Here is a 21303-nt window from a genome sequence, read left to right as displayed (position 1 = left end):
ACCTGAAAGCTGTCCAGTGGTCAGATAGAGGGAAAAGGCCCTTCAGCCGTCTGCTGCTCCTCGTGGCTGCATCGTTCTCCCAGGTCCCTCGGCCTGGGCTAGGGTCTGGCCTGCAGACATTCTGCACTATTCAGCCACCCAGGCCCTTGCAGAAAGCTGCTCCTGTATTCCTTTGTTTCATGCAAAACCTCTGGCTTCTGAGCAAGACACCCCACCAGCTCCCAAACCCTGAGAGATGGGGCAGGGCCTGGGGCAGGGCCGGGCAGGGCGGCTTCCAGGACCATTTCCAATGTGGGAGGGAAAACCTGCTGGAGTCCTTTCCTCGGGGCCTTCCAGAGAGCGGGCTATGAAACGTTTCTTCTTCCTGCACCTCTTTCCTGTGTGCTGTCTCCCTGTCCTCTTGTCTCCTTGTACAAGGGCATCCCTTCGCTCAGATCCCTGACCATTCCCTCGTCTACACAGCTGAACTTCAGAGTTAAAATCTCTGTGGGTTGGGGGTTGCACTATTTCCCAGGCGTCTGGTAGGGTCTTGGGTTGTGGCCAGCGCATCCAGTGGAGCCCTGGGCCGCCATCCTGCGGCACAGAAGAGGCGGCTTTGGAAGGGACAGATGGCTGTGCCTCTGCCTTCTGACCCCAGCTGCAGGGCTGGCTGCCTGCGTCCTCAGGGGAAAAGGTGGGGTGTGTGGGCCTAGAACGGGAAAGGGTAGAGATGGTCCAGGAATGCTAAGTATGCAGGGAATGATGGGGAGCAGGGGGAGGGAGGCAGGGAAGGAAAGCCCCCCACTGTCGTGGAACATCCCAGGAGCACACGTTTCTTCCAAGACCTTGGTTTGGGCTGAGCACCAAGACCCTTGGACTTTTAGGTACAGAAGTGCCTTTGGGAAGGTTGGTGGATAGGAGCTCCTTGCTTTGTGGGAAAGCCGGGTACCGAGGGGGACTGATGAGGCGCCCATGCCTTGGTCCGCCCAACCTTGAAAGCCTCATGTTGAGTGAAAGGAGCCAGACTCGGAGGGCCACATACAGTGTGACTCCATTTGCAAGAATTGTGCAGAAGAGGAAAAGCCATAGAGACACAAGGGCAGCTGGTGGCTGCTGGCGGCTGCTGGCAGGTGCTGGCGGCTAGGAGCAGTAGGAAGGGGGAGTGCCGTGCCTTCGGGCTTTCCTTTGGGGTGATGCCTGTGTCAGAACTGGAGAGAGGAGGTAATGGCACAACATTGTGGATTTACTGGACGCTGCTGAGTTGCTCACTTGAAAATGGTTACTTTTGCATTATATGAATTTCATCTTAACTTAAAAATAAACAGAGGGGGGATCCCTGGGTGGCGCAGCGGCTTGGCGCCTGCCTTTGGCCCAGGGCGCGATCCTGGAGACCCGGGATCGAATCCCACATCGGGCTCCCGGTGCATGGAGCCTGCTTCTCCCTCTGCCTGTGTCTCTGCGCCTCTCTCTCTCTCTGTGACTATCATAAATAAATAAAAATTAAAAAAAATAAATAAAATAAACAGAGGGATAGGCTTTGCCAAGGGTTTGCTCAGTGTACGTTTTCCTGACTGGGGGCCCAGGAGTGGGTCTGGTACTTTCTGTTGCTGGACGTCTCCATCACTGCTCTCAGGCAAGACGCACACACACGCACATACACACCCCTGTCCTGCTTCTCTTCCAGCACCATCGTCCTTTACCACATCATGACCTGGGGCCTGGCCACCCTGCTCTGCGTGGAGGGAGTGATCATGCTCTACTACCCTTCTGTGTCCAGGTAATCCGGGACTACCAGCTCCCTGACCCATTGTGTTCTCTTGCAGCAAATGCATGGGCACTGGCCCAGAGTGGGCGCCTTGCAGGTCAGGCTATTGTCCACAGACCTGCCCAGCTGATCCCCTGGGAGGGGCTCACTACCTTGTACTCCAGAGTTCATTTCCCTGCCTCTGCTCTTCACATTTGTGCAGGTACCTGTATACACAAGTATGTGTGCAGAGCTTTAGGTGTGTCTCCTCCATGTAAGGATGTGCACACAGCTTTAGGTGCATCCTCCATATTGATGGAGCTTTCTCGGGCACACCTTTTCTTTAATTTTTATTCTTCAAGCCAGCTTCCTCTGGATGAGCAGAGGAACTTAACATCCTAAGGATGAATTCAAATGGCCTAGAAGAATCAGAGCGTTGCTCCTAGAAGAGCTAGTTCTGGGATCCCTGGGTGGCTCGGCGGTTTTGTGCCTGCCTTTGGCCCAGGGCGCGATCCTGGAGTCCCGGGATCGGGTCCTGTGTCGGGCTCTGGGCATGGAGCCTGCTTCTCTCTCTGCCTGTGTCTCTGCCTCTCTCTCTGTGTGTCTATCATAAATAAATAAAAATAAATCTTTAAAAAAATTTTTAAAAAAATTAGTTCTGAGCCTCTGCTTGCTATACTTTGTCACTTCTCTTTCATCTTTCAGCTATCCTGAACACAGATGTAGGGAGATAGACACCTGAAATTGTCTCAGGTTTTTCTTCAATCTTAAAAATCTCATCAATGCAAATCATTTGTAGGTCTCACAGTCCCTCCAAGGATGTATATTCTTTTTTTTTTTTTTTTTAGATTTTATTTATTCATGAGAGACACACAGAGAGAGGCAGAGAACACAGGCAGAGGGAGAGGCAGGCTCCATGCAGGGAGCTCGATGTGGGACTCGATCCCGGGTCTCCAGGATCACACCCTGGGCTGCAGGTGGCGCTAAACCGCTGTGCCACCGGGGCTGCCCAAGGATGTATATTCTAACATCCAATGGAAAACTGAAAAACAGGTGTCTTTTTGTGATTTTTTTTTTTTTCTCTTTGTGATTTTAGGGCAGTGTAGACAAGCATCAACACAGCACAGCCCTGAGGACGAATCTGGCCCTCTGTTTGGATTTATAAATAAAGTTTTATTGGAACACAGTCATGCCCATTTGTTTATGCACAGTTTATGGCTGCTTTCACCTGGCAGTGTCAGTTTTGACAGGCTGTGTGGTCCATGGAGCATAAAATACTTACTGTAAATGTTCCCTTACGGAAAAAGTTTGCTGACCCATGATTAGACTACTTCTTCCCCCCTTTTTTTAACTTCTTGCAGCTACTCAGACATCTCCAAATTGGTAAGGTTGCCTAGTTGATGGTGAATACTTGCAAAGCTCTGTGTAGATCCATCCATACAGTTGCTCTCCTGAGGAACTTTAAAAGGACAAGTGCGGTGTCCATGGCTGTTACAATGGAATGCACTTCATTGGGAAGGGAGTTTTTTTTATCACTCGCCTTCACCTGTGGGCTCCTGGAAAGATTGCATCTGAGCATGAGGGAGCCATGGCTGCAGGGCTTGTGAGGAGCGCCATCGTGGACCTTACAAGGCCACTCCTGGGCCTGCATCAGGCTCCCATCCTCACCCTCTCACCCATTGCTCACTTTTTGTCCTGTGAGATCCTGGCCCTTCTACTTGTTTCTCTCCTCAAGTCTTCCCAGACCACATTTCAGCCTTCACAGCTGCAAATGAAAACTTCTGTTAGAAGGAAGGTAGTATTTATAGGTGATATTGCGTTCCTTGTGATGGCGAGAAAAGGGGGCATTGTGTTTTTCCTTCCTGACCTTTTTTTTTTTTTTTTTGCATTTTCTATCATTTCCCCCTTCAGGGGGCAGCCCGGGTGGCTCAGCAGTTTAGCGCCTGCCTTTGGCCCAGGGCATGATCCTGGGGTCCCCGGATGAAGTCCCACATCAGGCTCCCTGCATGGAACCTGCTTCTCCCTCTGCCTGTGTCTCTGCCTCTCTCTCTCTCTCTCTCTGTGTCTCATGAATAAATAAATAAAATCTTAAAAAAAAAAAAAAACCCAGAAGGTTTTTCTGGTTGACCAGCCCATGCATATTAAAACAAGAGTGGTTGCATTGTTATCTTTCTACCTTCTGCGGCCACAGGGGGTGCTCCCTTGTCTGCTTTTCCACCTGAGTAGTCCTCTCTCCCTTCTGCCTTCGATTCTCTCTTCCTCTTCGCCCTTTTTCTGATACAGGATACATTTCTGAGCTGATAGTTCCTACCTTGGCGAACCCACACCTGTGTGTGGCACTTTTTCACTGCATCACATGATTCCCATGATCCTTCAATAGAATTTCTGGTCCTTGGGGTGCATGGACGGCTCAGTCGGTTATGTGTCTTCCTTTGGTTCAGGTCATGATCCTGGGGTCCTAGGGTAGAGTCCCACATTGGGCTCCCCGCAGGGAGCCTACTTCTCCCTCTGTCTATGTCTCTGGCTCCCCCTCCCTACCTGTCTCTCATGAATAAAAAATCTTTAAAAAAAATTTTTTTTTAAATAAAGCCTTACTCCTTCAGTGAGCGCCTCTGTCTCTACTTGAATTGTGTCTTTTTCTCCTTGAAGAGACACAGTGCGAGGACTCCCCCATTCCAGACTGTCTGTTTCTATCTTTTCCTTTTCCCAGCAGGGACCTTTTTAAACCTCCCACAGTGGAATGCCTTCAAGGTCCTCCCAGTTAGAAGACAAATAGAAACATGATTGATCTTCCTTGTTCTTCAGTGATTTATTGCCTTTTCACAGACATAAGCTCTGAGTCAGATTTCCTTTGGGTAGACTGAGAAGTGGATTTATGCATTTCCCTTTTCACTCTCCTCCTCTTATCTCAGCTTCCAGATAAGTCTGTGTATTTTAGGCAAAGCCTTGTTTTCGAGAATGACTTGGTTTTCCTCCCCCAGGTGCCAGCGGGATCTGGAACATGCCATTCCCCACTACGTCACCACATACTTGCCACTGCTGCTGGTCCTTGTGGCCAACCCCGTCCTGTTCCAGAAGACCGTGACTGCAGGTGAGCAACAAACAAGGAAGCACTCTGGGTGCATGGCCGTGGGTATGCCTCCATGCCTGGGGCTCAGGTAATGCCCTGTGTGGTCCTTTCTGGAATTCTCTGGGACAACCGACCTCATTTGTCATCCTCCAGAGACAGAGGGACAGTATGCTTGGAGAAAGCAAGCAGGTTGAATTAATAAAGTGAGCAAGCCTGTGTAATTACGGGCTACACCAGTTCTTTGCCCAAGGTGAATAGCTCCAGGACTGAGGGACTTTACGTTTCCATCTGGGCTCACTGTGGGTCTGCCCTGAGTGTGCCCAACGGGCCCCAGGAGTGCCCTTGGAAAGTCGTGGAGGTCAGAGGAGTGGAAGGAGAGGAATGAGGAGCAGGGTGGGAGGGATGGAGTCTGGCCTGGATTGTGGAGAGCCTGGCTCCTTCCTGTGATGTGCTTGGCCTGTCTTTTCTCAGTCGGGCAGGAAACAGGAAGTGGAGCACAGGAAATGAGTCAAAGGCAATGGTAAGAACTGGATAAGGAGGATGTTGTGAGCCAGCAGAAAGCGCTGGAAAGACCGCTAGGCTGAGGACGGGGACTTCCCAGTCCTCACTGCATCCTCAGGGAAGCATGATGGGGAGCAAGCCTCCAACCTCAAGCCCTGTGGATCTCTCAAGTGCAGAATGAGAAGATGACAATGAAGAAATGCATCTTTTTTTTTTTAATCCCTAAGATTCTATTTATTTGACAGAGTGAGCACAAGCAGGGAAAGCAGGAGGGGGAGAGGCAGACTCCCCACGGAGCAGGGAGCCCAATGCAGAGCTTGATCCCAGGACCCTGGGATCATGACCTGAGCTGAAGGCCGATGCTTAACCAACCGAGCCATGCGGGTGCCCCCAGTGTGCATTATATTTATAATAAAAAATATAAACCTTTGAATACAGTTCTTGAACTTGTAAGATCCAAATAAAATCTGGAACTTAATTAATAGTGAAGCGCCATTGCTAATCCCTTTGTGACAAATGTGAGCCTAGGTGTGTTAAGAGGTTGACATTGGAAGAATGTGGGTTCAGGTCCATAGAAAGTCTCTGTGCTATCTTTGCAGCTCTTGTGGAAGTTGACAGTGACTTGAAAGTGAAAGTTTGAAAACCTGCATTCTCAGCTTGGAAGCTGGGAAGGAGGAATGGCAACACCTTGCTGTGCCTCATGCCCTGCTGCCTTTGTTTACGGGCTTCTATCCTCATGGACTCCCTTCCCTGTCACTCAGGAAATGTAAATAACGAACATCCCATGCACTTATCCTTTTTTTCCACAGTGGCCTCTTTACTTAAAGGAAGACAAGGCATTTACACAGAGAACGAGAGACGGATGGGAGCCACAATCAAGATCCGATTTTTCAAAATAATGCTGGTTTTCATTATTTGGTAACCTTCTATTTTATTTTATTTTACTTTACGTTACTTTACTTTTTATTTTACTTTACTTTTTATTTTATTATTTTATTTTATTATTTTATTATTTATTTATTTATTTATTTATTTTTGAAGATTTTATTTATTCATGAGAGACATAGAGAGGCAGAGACATAGGCAGAGGGAGAAGCAGGCTCCCCATAGGGAGCCCAATGCGGGACTTGATCCTAAGACCCCGGCATCATGCCCTGAGCTGAAGGCACTGAGCCACCCAGGCGTCCCTATTTTATTTTTTGTTAATTGCCACTGGGAAGGGATGTGCAGTCAGCTTGCCATTTCGCTTTTCCGATTGTGACCTGAAAGTTGCAAAGAGAAGAGTCTTTGAAAGGAAATCTTTGTAAGGATGCCAGGGGCCCTTTGAGGAAGTACACATGAGACAGGAAGGCAGGTCCACAGTGTATGAAGTCCTGGAAAGATATTTCCATCTACTCAGATTATATACAAAGCCCTTGGCACAAAAAATCTCGGGTTTGCTTTTGTTACATCCCAGATGTGCACCCAGTGTTTAGTCCCACTGCTAAGGTGAACTCCGAAATAAAGCGCTGGACCAAGCTTTTAACATTTACCCATTTCTATCAGTCTTGACCCCAGGATTCCTGTATTTGACAAGACATAAGCGCCAGAGCATGTTTTTTGGTGTGATGACTCAGGGTGTGGTCAAGAAGCAGAGAGAGTCAATTTTTCTCTCCTCACTTTGCCTCACAATTGCCCGGCATTCTGCCCAAAGTTTCAGGTGGATGCTTTCAAATGGATCGGTAACCAATGCAAAGCAGATGGGAATCAGAACACATTTTGCTAGGGGGGAATCAATACTTTTCCAAACAAGGTGTGCCTTTGTGGTGTTAATAACTTACCTGATAGGAGGAGGTTTGTTTGGATATCCTCCTAGGAGAGACGGAAATTATCTCCCTCTAAAAATACACTCAGCTCATCATTTTAAATTTCGTTGGTCTACCAACAATAACATCCCAAAATTCAAACCTTAAGATAGCAAGAGTTGTTGGGGTCTCCCTCAAAATGTTACATTACTCTTCAAATGAAAAACGAATTTTGGGTTGTTTGACAGAGTGCTAGACCTACCTTACACCTGATGGGGTGTTGAGTGTCAGTCACCCTTGGACAGATTTGTTGATCTCTGCTTTAGACTTGAGACAAGGAGTTACATCTCCTAAATTGAATTCTGGATGCACTGGTTCTTCCTTGCTGCTGAAGTGGATCTTCCTCGTCCCCCAGGACTTGTTGGTCTTGGAAGACACATTCCTTGACCCCTAGCATTTAAAAATTAATTGTATCCCATTGTCTCTTTACCCTGGTTTGTTTTCTTTCTGACAGTTGGTTGCCGAACATCATCAATGAAAGCCTTTTATTCTATCTTGAATTGCAACCAGATGTCAGTGGAAGCTCTCTGAAACCTATCCGAAATGCAGCCAAGACCACGTGGTTTATTATGGTAGGTCACTCTTGATCTTTAATTTTTTTCTTGGAAAGTAGAGGTCGAAAGGAAAAGAACTGCTCTGAATTATGATGTATGAGTTTCATAGGTTCCTTGGTACCTCCATCAGGTTTGGAAATACTAGCTAGCTAGTCCTTTTTTTTTTTTTTTTTTTTTAATTTTTTAAATTTATTTATGATAGTCACACAGAGAGAGAGAGAGAGAGGCAGAGACATAGGCAGAGGGAGAAGCAGGCTCCATGCACCGGGAGCCCGACGTGGGATTCGATCCTCGGTCTCCAGGATCGCGCCCTGGGCCAAAGGCAGGCGCTAAACCGCTGCGCCACCCAGGGATCCCTAGCTAGCTAGTCCTAATCGTTGTTGGGATCATTATTAAACCGGCATAACTCCCGGTACATCAGTTTGGCACAGCGTATCAGACCTTTCAGGCAGACTCAAAATATCAGGGAATTTAACTCGAGGAAATATTTCAGGCACCCTGGAAGGTACAGCACCTGAAGCCGATCTTGGTCTTGCCCCAGACCAGCCAACCAGGTCACTTCCTAGCAAGTCAGCCCAGTGGGCGTCCCAGTGGACTTTGTGCTCTGATTCCCACCATATCGCACTGAGTGACCCATGTCGTTTTGTCCCGCCTCCCAGGGAATACTGAATCCAGCCCAAGGATTTCTCTTGTCCTTGGCCTTCTACGGCTGGACAGGATGTAGCCTGGATTCTCAGTGCCCCAGGAAGGAGATTCAGTGGGAATCAGTGACCACCTCTGCTGCAGAGCAGACCTCCCTGTCCCCAGAGGGCTCCCGCAAATGTCCCCCCTCTGGCAAGGTGGCGCGTGTTGGCGGGCACAATTCCGACGAGGCGCTCAGCATGTTGTCTGAAGGTAAGCCCTGTCTGCCGAGGCAGGTAAATTGTGGAGTCCCAGGGCATGCCGGTAGGCCATTATCGAACCAAGGAGGTGACATGGTGTGGGACAGGTGTCATCACACTTATGAGAGTTACGGTCACTGACATGGAGGCTAATCTGGCATGTTGTCACCCACGTCTCTTTTTAATATTTTCATATATTTCATCTGCCGGTTAGTTACTGAGCACCGTAGCCTTGTGTGATTGTAAGGGGTGTCCGCCTTGGCTGGGTGGCTTCATGCATAGGAGATCGGTGGTCACTCCAAACCGGTTCCAGGTACAGTTCGGTTTGCCCAGCTCATGTGGGGCCTTTGCAGGTAAAAAGCCAGTCCGCTGGTGCTGACTCTGCGGATCTGTCCTTTTCATTTAATGACTCCAGTCCTGTGCTTTTCAGACTGCTCTGTGGTCATCAAATTGGGTTCCCGGGAACCCTGATGTGGTCCTTTAGACATCTAGGAAATTATTCAATTCCAAAATTTGCATGAAAATCCGTGGGAGAAATTGTACATAGTGAAATGTGTTGGTAGCCAAATACTAACCCACCCAGGCCCAGCAACCTGTTAACTTGTCCTACCAGTTAGCTGATGTGTGCATGGAGCGTGGAGTAACATTCACCTTGGTTGAAGTGAGGCCTAACCTGAGGTGGGAAGATGAGCTAGCTAAAAACCCTACATTTTCAGCTCCTTAGCCATGTGAAACTGAATTTCCTGGATAAGGTGCTATCAGATCAAAGCACAGGAAAGGTTAGCTGTTCAAGTGGTGGCTATAATTTTATGGTAGTCCATTGGTTGTGGGTTTTTTTTTTTTTTTTTTAAGATTATTTTAAATTTATTTGTGCGTGAGAGACACAGAGAGTGAGAGAGGCAGAGACACAGGCAGAGGGACAAGCAGCTCCCTGCAGGGAGCCCGATGTGGGACTCGATGCTGGGACCCCCGGATCACGCCCTGAGCCAAAGACAGACACTCAACCGCTGAACCACCCAGGCGCCCCTCCATTGGTTGTTTAAAAAGGAGCCGGAGTCAGGTGAAGAGAGAATGTTGAAGAATGTTGACTGAGTATGTTCTGGGACATAGAAGCTTCTCCACGTTTCCTCCTGCTGACATTCAGGACTAGCAGCAATGCTCCTCTCCTCTGTCAGCCTCTCGCCCCCTCTACTGTGTCTGTCTTCTGAGCAGGTTTCTCCTTCTCAGCACTGTTGGCATTTGGGGCTGGGGATGCCTTGTCCTGAGGGCCGGCCTGGGCCCTGTAGGATATGGGGCAGCCTCTCTAGTCCCTGCTCACTCGGTGCCCGTAGCACCTTCCTGATTGTGACACCAGCGCTGTTTCTAGACATCAACAAATATCCCCTGGACGCACAGTGCACCCAGTTTGGAACCAACGTCTCAGGATAATTAGGCGGTCCGAAAGCTTGGATCCAAACATTGGCTTCCCCAGCGTGTTGTTTGAGCTAAATGCACACACACACATACACACCCACACACATGTGTGAAGCCAAAGACAAACACCACACAATCCAGACAACTTTGTACGGAAATAATGCTGGAATTTGAGAGCAGGGAAAATATACAAAGGCTAATTGCAAGTGACTTTAGAGGGTTTTTTTTTGTTGTTTGGTTTGGTTTGGTTTTCCATTCCTTCAATTCAGAATACATTAAAGCGGGGTTTGTTTTCAGGTGACCAGCTTGGTCTATTCTTGGGGCCAAAAAATACAGTGATGAATCGATGGATTAAATCCCTGAGATGGGTATTGTCTGGTTGTAATTGGAAGCCTCGAAGAAAAACAGTCTTTCTGGTGAAAGCTAAAAGACAGGGACTGTGCATTTATCGGCCTTCTATCTGGTCTATCTAGACTTTCTATCTAGCAAATCATTCATCAAGGATGAGAGAACCACCAAGTGGAGTTGCTGTTAGCCTGCTACCACCTGGGGAATGAGCCAAAGAATTTTCCCTTCATCTATTCGGTTTTGCTTGGTTCCCAGCCTAGTGTTTCCAAGTGGTTGGGCCCATCTTTGGAAGTCAAGTTAAATGTTAGAAATGACAATAAGAACCATCCCAGTGTGCCCCTGCCCCGGTCGTCACCAATGACCGAGATCAGTGAGTGTCTCTCTGCTTTCGTGCCCTCAGCTCGCTGTCACGCAGATCTGCCCCCAAGGTAGGAAATATCCACACAGGGCTTCTCAAGAAAGCAAAGGCAGCCTGTAGAAAGCTGGGCCTGGATCCCTCACGGCTGCTCTCTCTCAAACTTTCCTTCTGTTCCCCTTCCTTGTGTCAGCCCTCAGCAAGGCTGACGTAAGGGAGGAGTTCGTGGCCCTGCTGGGGTGCCCAGGGGCTCAGGCGGTGAAGAGTCTGCCTTCAGCTCATGAAGGGATCCCAGGGTCCTGGGATCGAGCCCCACTTCAGGCTCCCAGCAGGGAGCCTGCTTCTCTCTCTCCCTCCGCCCCTTCCTCTGCTTGTGCACACTCTGTGTCAAATAAATAAAATCTTAAAAAAAAAAAAAAATCTCCCTGCATGGAGCCTGCTTCTCCCTCTGCCTGTGTCTCTGCCTCTCTCTCTCTCTCTCTCTCTCTGTGTCTTTCATGAATAAGTAAATAAAATCTTAAAAAAACAAACAAACTTCGCGTTGGGGCAGTTGCACAGGTACGGATGTTGGCATTCCCTAGTGAGGTGCCTCACACTTGTAGCTGAAGAGAAGATTGGCCCTAGTCACATGTAGGTGTTGTCTCCCTCCTATGCTTTTTGTTTGTTTGTTTTTTAAATTGAGACATAATTCACATACTATAAAATTCATCCTCCTAAAGTGTACTTTAAACTTCACTGGGTTTTAGTATATTCATAAAGTTGTGCAGCTAATTCCAGAACATTGTCATCACTTTGAAAACAAGCCCTGTACCTGTTTTCAATGCCTTCCCATCCCTACCTCTCCTCAACCACTAATCTGCTTTCTTTCTCTGTAGATTTGCCTCTTCTGGAGATTTCATCTAAATGGACAAATATTTGTCTGGCTTCTTTCACTTAGCATCGTGTTTCAGGGTTTCATCCACGTTGTAGCTTGAGTTAGAACTTCCATCTTTTTTTTTTTTTTGGACATTTTATTCATGAGAAACACAGAGAGAGGTAGAGACACAGGCAGAGGGAGAAGCAGGCTCCCCGCGGGAAGCCCAATGTGGGACTTGATCCTAGGACCCCAGGATCACAACCTGAGCTGAAGGCAGATGCTCAAACGCTGAGCCACCCAGGTGCCCCCAGAAGTTTGATCTTTTTATGTCTGAATAATAGTGCATTATATGGATAGAGCCATAGTTGGTTCTGGTGATAGTGACCAGTGACCTCTCACAACCCTGCCAAGCCTTGTGCTGGGAGCCGTGTGGAGTGTGGGGACCAGAGCCTGCAAACCTGGATCTCAAGGGTCTCACAGTCTGTTCGACAAAAGAAAATAGCTAGGAATAGGGGTACCCGGGTGACTCACTCAGTTGAGTGTCTGACTCTTGATCTGGGTTCAGGTCATGATCTCGGGGTTGTGGGTCAAGCCTTGTATATGGCTCTGTGGTAAGCAGGGAGCCTGCTTGGGATTCTCTCTGTCTCCCTGTGTCTCTCCTTGCTCATGTTCACTCTATCACTCTAAAAAAAAAAAAAAAAAAAAAAAAAAGCTAGGAATAGAATAAGCTATGGAATTGCCAGTTTGAGAAAAATTTGGAGGAAAAAGAAAGCATATAAGGAACACTTCTGGAGAAAAACAAGGAATACAGTCAGTATTTTTGATTGTGGAAAGAATATCTATAATAATAGGAGCTATTGATTTAGAGCCATAGTGATGTATATCAGGCTTTTTTTTTTGAGGAATTTTGTTTTTTTTTTTTTGTTTTTTTGTTTTTTTTTTAAAGATTTTATTTATTTATTCATGATAGTCACAGAGAGAGAGAGAGGCAGAGACACAGGCAGAGGGAGAAGCAGGCTCCATGCACCGGGAGCCCGATGTGGGATTCGATCCCGGGTCTCCAGGATCGCGCCCTGGGCCAAAGGCAGGCGCCAAACCGCTGCGCCACCCAGGGATCCCTTTTGAGGAATTTTGAAGCTCAGAGTAACTTTGCAAACTTAACCACTGTCATCTGCAAAAGTATATGGTTGAGGTGCAAGTGAGGTGGCAGTTAGGCTCTTTGGTTTGTATCTGGTCATCCTTGGAATCTTTTAAAATTGGTCCTTAGATCCAGTCTGGGACTTTATATAGTAATCCTGTGCAGGACTTTGCTAAGAAGAAGAAAGAGGGACTTCATTCAGAATTAAATCACTTCAATGTTTTGCTGCCGAGGACACTTTAGCATGTTTGTGAAGGTCTTCACATCAGACTTTTGGCTGGCTGTCACCACCACTGCCTTCTGGGGACAATTTCAGGATTCTCTCTAAGTCTTAAGTGGTCAGTGTGTCTCTGGGCCCCCTCCTCCCCATGTGTGTTTTCTTTCTTGCTATCTCAAATAAATAAAAGCTTTTTTTCCCCTTTCTTTTAAGGAGTTCTCAATCTGGATCCTTCAGTGCATATATTGAAACAGAACGTAGAGTTTACTTTTAACCTTTCACCATGCAGGTGCAAATGAAGCCCTTAGTCTTTTTTTTTTTTTTCTTTTTTTCTTACTTATTACAACTCCAATACAGTTAACATACAGTGTTCTGTGTCAGGTGTACAATATAGGATTCAGCAATTCCACTCATTACTCAGTGCTCACCATGATAAGTGTACTCTTCATCCCTATCACCTATTGCACCCATTCCTCCACCAGCCTCTCCTCTGGTATCACCAGTAGTATCACCCTGTAGTTAAGAGTGTTTTTTGGTTTGTTTCTTGTTTGCTTGTTTTGTGTCTTAAATTTCACATATGAATGAAATCATAGGGTATTTGTCCTTCTCTGACCGACTCACTTTACTTAGGACACTATACTCTCTAGCTCCCTCAATGTTGTTGCAAATGGCAAGATTTCATTCTTTTTTATGGCTGAGGAATAATTTGGTTGTGTGTGTATGTGGGTGTATACACACCACATCTTTATCCATTCATCTGTCAATGGACACTTGAGCTCCTTCCATAATTTGACTATGATAAATAATGCTGCAGTAAACATAGGGGTGCATATGTCTTTATGAGTTAATGTTTTCTTAATCTTTGGGTAAATACTCAGTAATGGAATTACTGGATCATATGGTGATTCTGTTTCGATTTTTTTTTTTTTTATTCATGAGAGACACCGAGAGGCAGAGACATAGACAGAGGGAGAGTTAGGATCTTTGCAGGGAACCCGATGTGGGACTCAATCCCAGGACCAGCATCACTCCCTGAGCCAAAGGCAAACACTCAACTGCTGAGCCACCCAGGTGTCCCTATTTCTCAGTTTTTGAGGAACTTCCATACTGCTTTCTCGAGTGGCTCCACAGTTTGCATTCCTACCAAGAGTTTGCATGCGGATTCCTTTTTCTCTATATACTTACAACACTTGTTTCTGTGTTTTTTATTTTAGCCACTCTGACCAGTGTAAGGTGGCATCTCCTTGTGGTTTTGATTTTCATTTCCTTGACGATGAGTGATGTTGAGCATCTTTTCATGTGTCTATTGGCCCTCTGGATGTCTTCTTCGGAAAAATATCTGTTTATGTCTTCTGTCCATTTGTTTAGTCGGATTATTTGTGGTTTTGGTGATGGTTTATAAGTTTTTTATATACTTTGGATACTCACTCCTTATTGGATATGTCTTGTGCAAATATCTTCTCTCATTCAGTAGGGTTGTTTTTTAGTTTTGTTGATTGTTTCTGTCACTCTGCAGAAAATTTTTTTTTAAGATTTTTCATTTATTCATGAGAGACCAGAGAGAGCGAGAGAGAGGCAAAGACACAGGCAGAGGGAGAAGCAGGCTCCATGCAGGGAGCCCAACATGGGACTCGATCCGGGGTCTCTAGGATCACACCCTGGGCTGAAGGCGGCACTAAACCGCTGAGCCACCCGGGCTGCCCTGCAGAAAGTTTTTATTCTGATGTAGTCCCAATAGTTTATTTTTGCTTTTGTTTCCCTTGCCTCTTGACACATATCCAGAAAAATGGTGCTGGACGCCTTTGGCTTGGATCATGATCCCAGGGTTCTGGGATCGAGTCTTGTATCAGGCTCCCAGCAGGTAGCCTGCTTCTCCCTCTGCCTCTGTGTGTCTCTCATGAATAAATAAATACAATCTTAAAAAAAAAGAAAGAAAGAAAGAAAAATGGTGCTATGGCCAATGTCAGAGAAATTACTGCCTGTTGTTCTCTTGTTGGATTTTTATGGTTTCAGGTCTCACATTTAGGTCTTTAATCCATTTTGAGTTTATTTTTGTGTTTGGTATAAGAAAGTGGTCCAGTTTCATTCTCCTACATATTGCTGTCCAGTTTTCCCAGCACTATTTGTCGAAGAGACTGTCTCTTGCTCATCGTATATTTTTTCTTCTTTGTCGAAGATTAACTGACCTTATAGTCAATGGGTTTATTTCCGGGCTCTCTATTCAGTTCTGTGGATCTGTGTTTCTGTTTTTGTGCCAGTATCATACTGTTTTGATACTATTAGTATATCTTGACATCTGGGATCGTGATAGCTCCAGTTTTGTTCTTTTTCAAGATTGCTTTGGCTATTCTTGTGTAGTTTCATACTAATTTTAGGATTATTTGTTTTAGTTCTGTGAAAAAAGCTGTTGGTATTTTGATAGGCATTGCTTTAAATGGGGTAGTAAGGATATTTTAGCAATATTTGGTCTTTCAATCCATGAATATGGAGCATCTTTCCATATGTTTGTGTCATCTTTAATTTCTTTCATCAGTGTTTTATAGTTTTCAGAGTACAAGTCTTTCACCTCTTCGGTTAAGCTTATTTCTAGGTATTTTATTATTCTTGGTGTAATTGTAAATGGGATTGTTTTCTTAATTTCTCTTTCTGCTGCTTCATTATTAGTATATAGAAATGCAATGGATTTCTGTATATTGATTTTGTAGCCTACAACCTTACTGAATTCATTATCAGTTCTAGTAGTTTTTTGGTGGAGTGTTTTGGGTTTCTACATATAGTATCTGCACATTATGAAAGTTTTACTTTTTCCTTACTAATGTGGATACCTTTTATTTCTTATGTGATTGCTGTGTCCTAGGACTTCTGGTATTATTTTGAGTAACAGTGGTGGGAGTGGACATCCTTGTTTTGCTCCTGATTTTCAGGGAAAAGCTCTCAATTTTTCACCATGGAGTATGGTGTTAGCTCTGGGTTTTTCATATATAGACTTTATTATGTTGAGGTATATTCCCTCTAAACCTACTTTGGTGAGGACTTTTATCATGAATGGATGTTTGGCTTTGTCAGATGCTTTTTCTGCATCTGTTGAAATGATCATATGGTTTTTATCCTTTTTTGTTGTTGTTGTTGAAGTGATATATCCCATTGATTGATTTGCAAATATTGAACCATCCTTGCATGCCAGCAATAAATCCTATTTGGTCATGGTGAATGATTTTTCTAATATATTGTTGGATTCTGTTTGCTAGTATTTTTTTTAGGATTTTTGTATCTATGTTATTTAGAGATGTTGGCCTGTAGTTCTTTCTTTTTGTGGTGTCTTTATCTGGTTTTCATATCAGGGTAATTCTGGCCTCAGAGAATGAATTTGGAAGCTTTCCTTTCTCTTCTATGTTATTCTTCAAAAGAGTAGCTATTAACTCTTCTTTAAATGTTTGGTAGATAGATTTTGCCTGTGAAATCTAGTACTAGACTTTTGTTTTTTGGGGAATTGGTTATTGACTCATTTGCATTATTGGTAATTGGTCTGTTAAATTTTCTGTTTCTTTCTGATTCAGTTTTAGGAGGTTATATGTTTCTAAGAATTTGTCCATTGCTTCTAGGTTGTGCAGTTTGTTGGCATACAGTTTTTATTTTATTTATTTATTTATTTTTTTTAAGATTTTATTTATTTATTCATGATAGTCACACAGAGAGAGACAGAGAGGCAGAGACACAGGCAGAGGGAGAAGCAGGCTCCATGCAGGGAGCCCGACGTGGGATTCGATCCCGGGTCTCCAGGATCGCGCCCTGGGCCAAAGGCAGGCGCCAAACCGCTGCGCCACCCAGGGATCCCGGCATACAGTTTTTAATAATAACCTTTAGCCTTTATATTTCTGTGGTGTTGGTTGTTACTTCACCTCTTTCATTTCTGATTTTGTTTACTTGAGCCCTCATTTTCTTTTTTTTTTTTTTTTTTTTTTTTTTATGAGTCAGGCTAAAAGTTTATCAGTTATTTGTTGATCTTTTCAAAGAACCAGCTCCTGGTTTCATTGATCTGTTCTTTTTGTTTGTTTCTATTTTGTTTATTTCTGCTCTAAATGTTTGTTATTTTCTTCCTTTTGAATTTGGGTTTTGTTTGTTCTTTTGGAAGCTCCTTTAGGTTTATTTTATTTTTTTTTAATATTTTTATTTATTTATTCATAGACACAGAGAGAGAGAGGCAGAGACACAGGCAGACTCCATGCAGGGAGCCCGATGTGGGACTCGATCCCGGGTCCCCAGGATCACACCCCAGGCTGCAGGCTGCACCAAACCACTGCGCCACCAGGGCTGCCTGCTCCTTTAGGTTTAAGTTTAGGTGTTTATTGGAGACTTTTCTTGCTTCTTGAGGTAAGCCTTTATTATTATAAATTTGCCTTCGGGGATCCCTGGGTGGCGCAGTGGTTTAGTGCCTGCCTTTGGCCCAGGGCGCGATCCTGGAGACCCGGGATCGAATCCCACGTCAGGCTCCCGGTGCATGGAGCCTGCTTCTCCCTCTGCCTGTGTCTCTGCCTCTCTCTCTCTCTCTCTCTCTGTGACTATCATAAATAAATAAAAATTAAAAAAATCTTTAAAAAATAAATAAATAAATAAATAAATTTGCCTTCGGAATAACTTTTGGTGCATCCAAAAGATTTGGTACCAATGTGTTTTCATTTTTGTCTACATGTATTTTTGATTTTTTTCTTTGATTTCTTGGTTGCCCCATTCGTTGTTTAGTAGCATGTTATTTAATCTCCATGTATTTGTGCTCTTTTCAGATTTTCTCTTGTGGTTGATTTCTAGTTTCATAGTGTTGTGGTCACAAAAGATGCATGATACAACTTGAGTTCTTTTTAAATTTGTTGAGGCTTGGTCTGTGGCCTAAGATATGGTCTCTTCTAGAGAATGTTCCATGTGCATTTGTAAAGAATGTGTATTCCACTGTTTTAGGATGGAATATTCTGAACATATCTCTTAGTTCCACCTGGTCCAGTGTGTCATTCAAAGCCACTGTTTCCTTATTGATTTTCTCTTTGGATGGTCTATGACTCTTTTCCCTTTGTAAAAGTTGACTTTTAAATCACAGCATTTTGGCTGTTCAGGGCTCTTATGAAGCTTTCTCCCAGTACCCCAACCTGTCTTTATACATTTTTTTTTTAGGATTTTATTTATTTATTCATGAGAGACACAGAAAGAGAGAGGCATAGACATAGGCTGAGGGAGAAGCAGGCTCTATGTAGGGAGCCCAATGTGGGACTCAATCCCAGGACCCCAGGATCACACCCTGAGCCAAAGGCAGATGCGCTTAATGGCTGAGCCACCCAGGTGTCCCTATACATTTTCCTACATTTCTTTTTCTTTCTTTTTTTTTTTAAAGATTTTATTTATTTATTCATAGACACAGAGAGAGAGGGGCAGAGACACAGACAGAGGGAGAAGCAGGCTCCATGCAGGGAGCCCGATGTGGGACTAGATCCCCGGTCTCCAGGATCACACCCCAGGCTGCAGGCAGCGCCAAACCTGCTGGCTGCGCCACCGGGGCTGCCCTACATTTCTTTTTTTTTAAACTCCTGTTCTTATTTGGGCTTATACCCATTAACCCAACTGATAAGGAGGAAGAAAGTAGTAGTTAAGGCCAAAATAATGTTTATCTAAAGAATGCCACTTAATAAATCTATTAACATATGTTTTATCACTACATATTCATGTATATCTATTAATCTGTCATATATGTTTTTCATTAAGTGTATTTTATCATTTGTTCTAATTGTGAATTTACTCTTACCATAAGCTCATTTATATTTTAATCAGTGTGAGTAATGAGAAAGAATAGTAACCAGACCTGTGATCTTTACTTCTAATCTAATCTGTTACTGTCCTTGTTATGATAACAATATCACCCTCTCTCTTCTACTCACATGCTAACCCCTCAGAAGATGCTTCTTAAGTAAACCTGTTGCTGTTAACACGGAGTAACAATATAGAACGTTCTTTACAAGCAGAGACGACATGTTCAGAGCACTTTCTTCTTGGGAACAGCAAGTGGATTCCACAAATGCTGTTTGGGGAGGAGGCCACCTCACCTCTCCTGTGTCTCCACTGAGGCCCTGAAGCTCCTCCCACTTCCCACTGTATGACATTGAGATTGTCTGAAAGCACCTTTGACCAGAGTGTGTATACTGCCAGTATTGCTATGCATTCCATTCTCCATCTGGCATTCATACCTGATGTTTGAGCCCTTGCACCTGATAAGTGACCATTGGTCACTTGTAACAATGTTAAATTACAGATTTTTAATGGAAAATCGGTGGCAGCTCATGGCTAACTAAAGGCCTAAACTGAAAAATAAGAGTAATTAGTTATAAGATTTAAAGAATTCTTAGTAATGTAAGAATTGGGAGCTATGTCAGTGATATCTCAGTTAAAGTTGGGAAAAAGAAGAGTTTGGATCATCAGCATTTTTTTGTGTAAGATTGTGTAATGAATTATGCTCCCTGTCTTTGAATCATAGCAGCACTTGTTAAGGTTATCAGAAGCTAGGTGACATATGAGCTAAGTATAAGGAATGGACGAGCCATGCTGGAGCTGTCACTGACCTCAAGGAAGGCTTAGCGCAGCTGGCCTCAGAACTGTTCAGTTAGCCTCGTCCAAGTAAGCTGACAACAAGGCCTTCTAGCAAATCTCACTTAGTATTTGTCTACCTCTAATAGGGTGCTAATGATGGTCCTTTTTCATAAGATTGAATAGATCTGTATGCTGTGTACTTAAGTAGTGCTAACATTCAGTCAATGCTAACTCTAGTAATAACACACCATCTTACGTGGTTGTAGTTTGAGGGGAGAATGGGGAAATATTTGTGAGGAGTGGCATTCAGAAGCAAGACACGAGAATGAAAATTTCTAATCTGCATCTAAAATATCAAGGCAGTTTAGTCTGGGCTAAAGGGAAAGAGCCCAGGGCAGAGTGATCCCTTGCAGCAGACTCTGGTTATTTTACCCCAGGCGATGTGCTGCTGCCTCTTCTAATGTGGTAATTTTAGGATTGAGCTCTGCCTTAGTCTTGGGCTGTCTCCTTACTCCTCCCCCGGCCCCCCAGCTCCTTTGATACTGGTGTTTTTAGGAACCAAGAGCTATGCGTAACGCAGAATATACTGTTGGAGAGAAAAGACCCAGAGATAGAATTCAAAGCAGTTAACACAGTTAGCTTCTGTGTTTGTGCTGTTGTGGTGAATTGACTTACTCATCATGTTCTGAAGCATCTATGACTTTAGGATTCACTCCAAGGCCAGTAGGCTCACCTTAAACCTCCATTAGTATCTGATGTGGTGTTGGGCACTTACTAGAAACTTAACTTCTTGGGATCCCTGGGTGGCGCAGCGGTTTAGCGCCTGCCTCTGACCCAGGGCGCGATCCTGGAAACCCGGGATCGAATCCCACGTCAGGCTCCCGGTGCATGGAGCCTGCTTCTCCCTCTGCCTATGTCTCTGCCTCTCTCTCTCTCTCTCTCTGTGTGACTATCATGAATAATAAAAATTAAAAAAAAAATACAGTAAAAAAAAAAAAAAATAGAAACTTAACTTCTAGAAGTTAACTGAATTTGATCTTCAACAAAGGTTTTTTGGTTTGTTTTTGTTTTTTTCTTTTAAGATTTTTTCTTTCTTTCTTCATGGGAGACAGAGACAGAGAGAGAGGCAGAGACACAGGCAGAGGGAGAAGCAGGCTCCATGCAGGGAGCCTGACATGGGACTCCATCCCGGGATCCTGGGATCACGCCCTGGGCCAAAGGCAGGTGCTCAACCGCTGAGCCACCCGGGCGTCCCACTAGTTAAGGTTTTTAAGGGAGACTTGGATTTGCTTAAAAGACTCCTACCCAGTGCATCAGTGTGGGAGAATTGGTTTGTTGATCGTCCTTTGTGGCTCTGGCAAGCTTCCACTGAGGGGATCTGTATGTCATCTCCTAGGACAGTGTTATGTAAGATACCATCTTCATAAGGAATTGGAATTTCCCTCAGAACTAAAAGTCAAGAAAAACTTGGTTTTTATCTTATGAACTCCAGAAAAACTTAAAATACTTTCTCTTAACGTGAGTTTTAAATGGTTTTAGTCAAATGGTCAAGTCTCTCTGGGCCTCTTTTAACCAGGACACGTTTCTCAGAAGGTATGAGTTTCTTTTTTTTTTTTAAGGGATGAGTTTTTAAGTCTGTTACTACCATGGGCATTGGGGGGGAGGGGCAGAAGGCGGTGTGTGTTTTTCAGGAGCTCGCTTCACCAATGCCGCCGAGGTCAGCCTGGATCAGGTGCCCCCGCGCTGTAGGAGAGGGTCAAGGAGTGTTTCTGGTGGGAGGGGTGGGTGCCTGGGCAGAGCAGGAGGGGCAGGCCAGAGCGGAGCTCAGGGGTGGGG

General features: G+C 44.7%; 1 protein-coding gene across 6 annotated transcripts in view; it reads left to right on the top strand.

Moving 5' to 3' along the window:
- Positions 1 to 21303, top strand: part of GPR143 (G protein-coupled receptor 143) — a 45472-nt gene that overhangs the window by 12462 nt on the left and 11707 nt on the right. Inside the window, exons 4-9 of one of the 6 annotated variants that reach the window (XM_038586790.1) lie at positions 1664 to 1756; positions 4705 to 4814; positions 6104 to 6212; positions 7593 to 7710; positions 8352 to 8586; positions 18837 to 20238. In XM_038586790.1, the coding sequence (XP_038442718.1) occupies positions 1664 to 1756; positions 4705 to 4814; positions 6104 to 6212; positions 7593 to 7710; positions 8352 to 8586; positions 18837 to 18850 (679 nt within the window). In that variant the 3' untranslated portion in view covers positions 18851 to 20238. Of the gene's footprint in view, positions 1 to 1663; positions 1757 to 4704; positions 4815 to 6103; positions 6213 to 7592; positions 7711 to 8351; positions 8587 to 9425; positions 9486 to 10283; positions 11070 to 11564; positions 11712 to 18836; positions 20239 to 21303 lie in introns of those variants that run through there. The other 5 variants (XM_038586788.1, XM_038586786.1, XM_038586791.1 and 2 more) reach the window with 5 other exon arrangements.

This window comes from Canis lupus, chromosome X (assembly GCF_011100685.1).
Source record: "Canis lupus familiaris isolate Mischka breed German Shepherd chromosome X, alternate assembly UU_Cfam_GSD_1.0, whole genome shotgun sequence".
NCBI lineage: Eukaryota > Metazoa > Chordata > Mammalia > Carnivora > Canidae > Canis > Canis lupus.
This window is presented reverse-complemented; position numbering and strand designations above follow the sequence as displayed.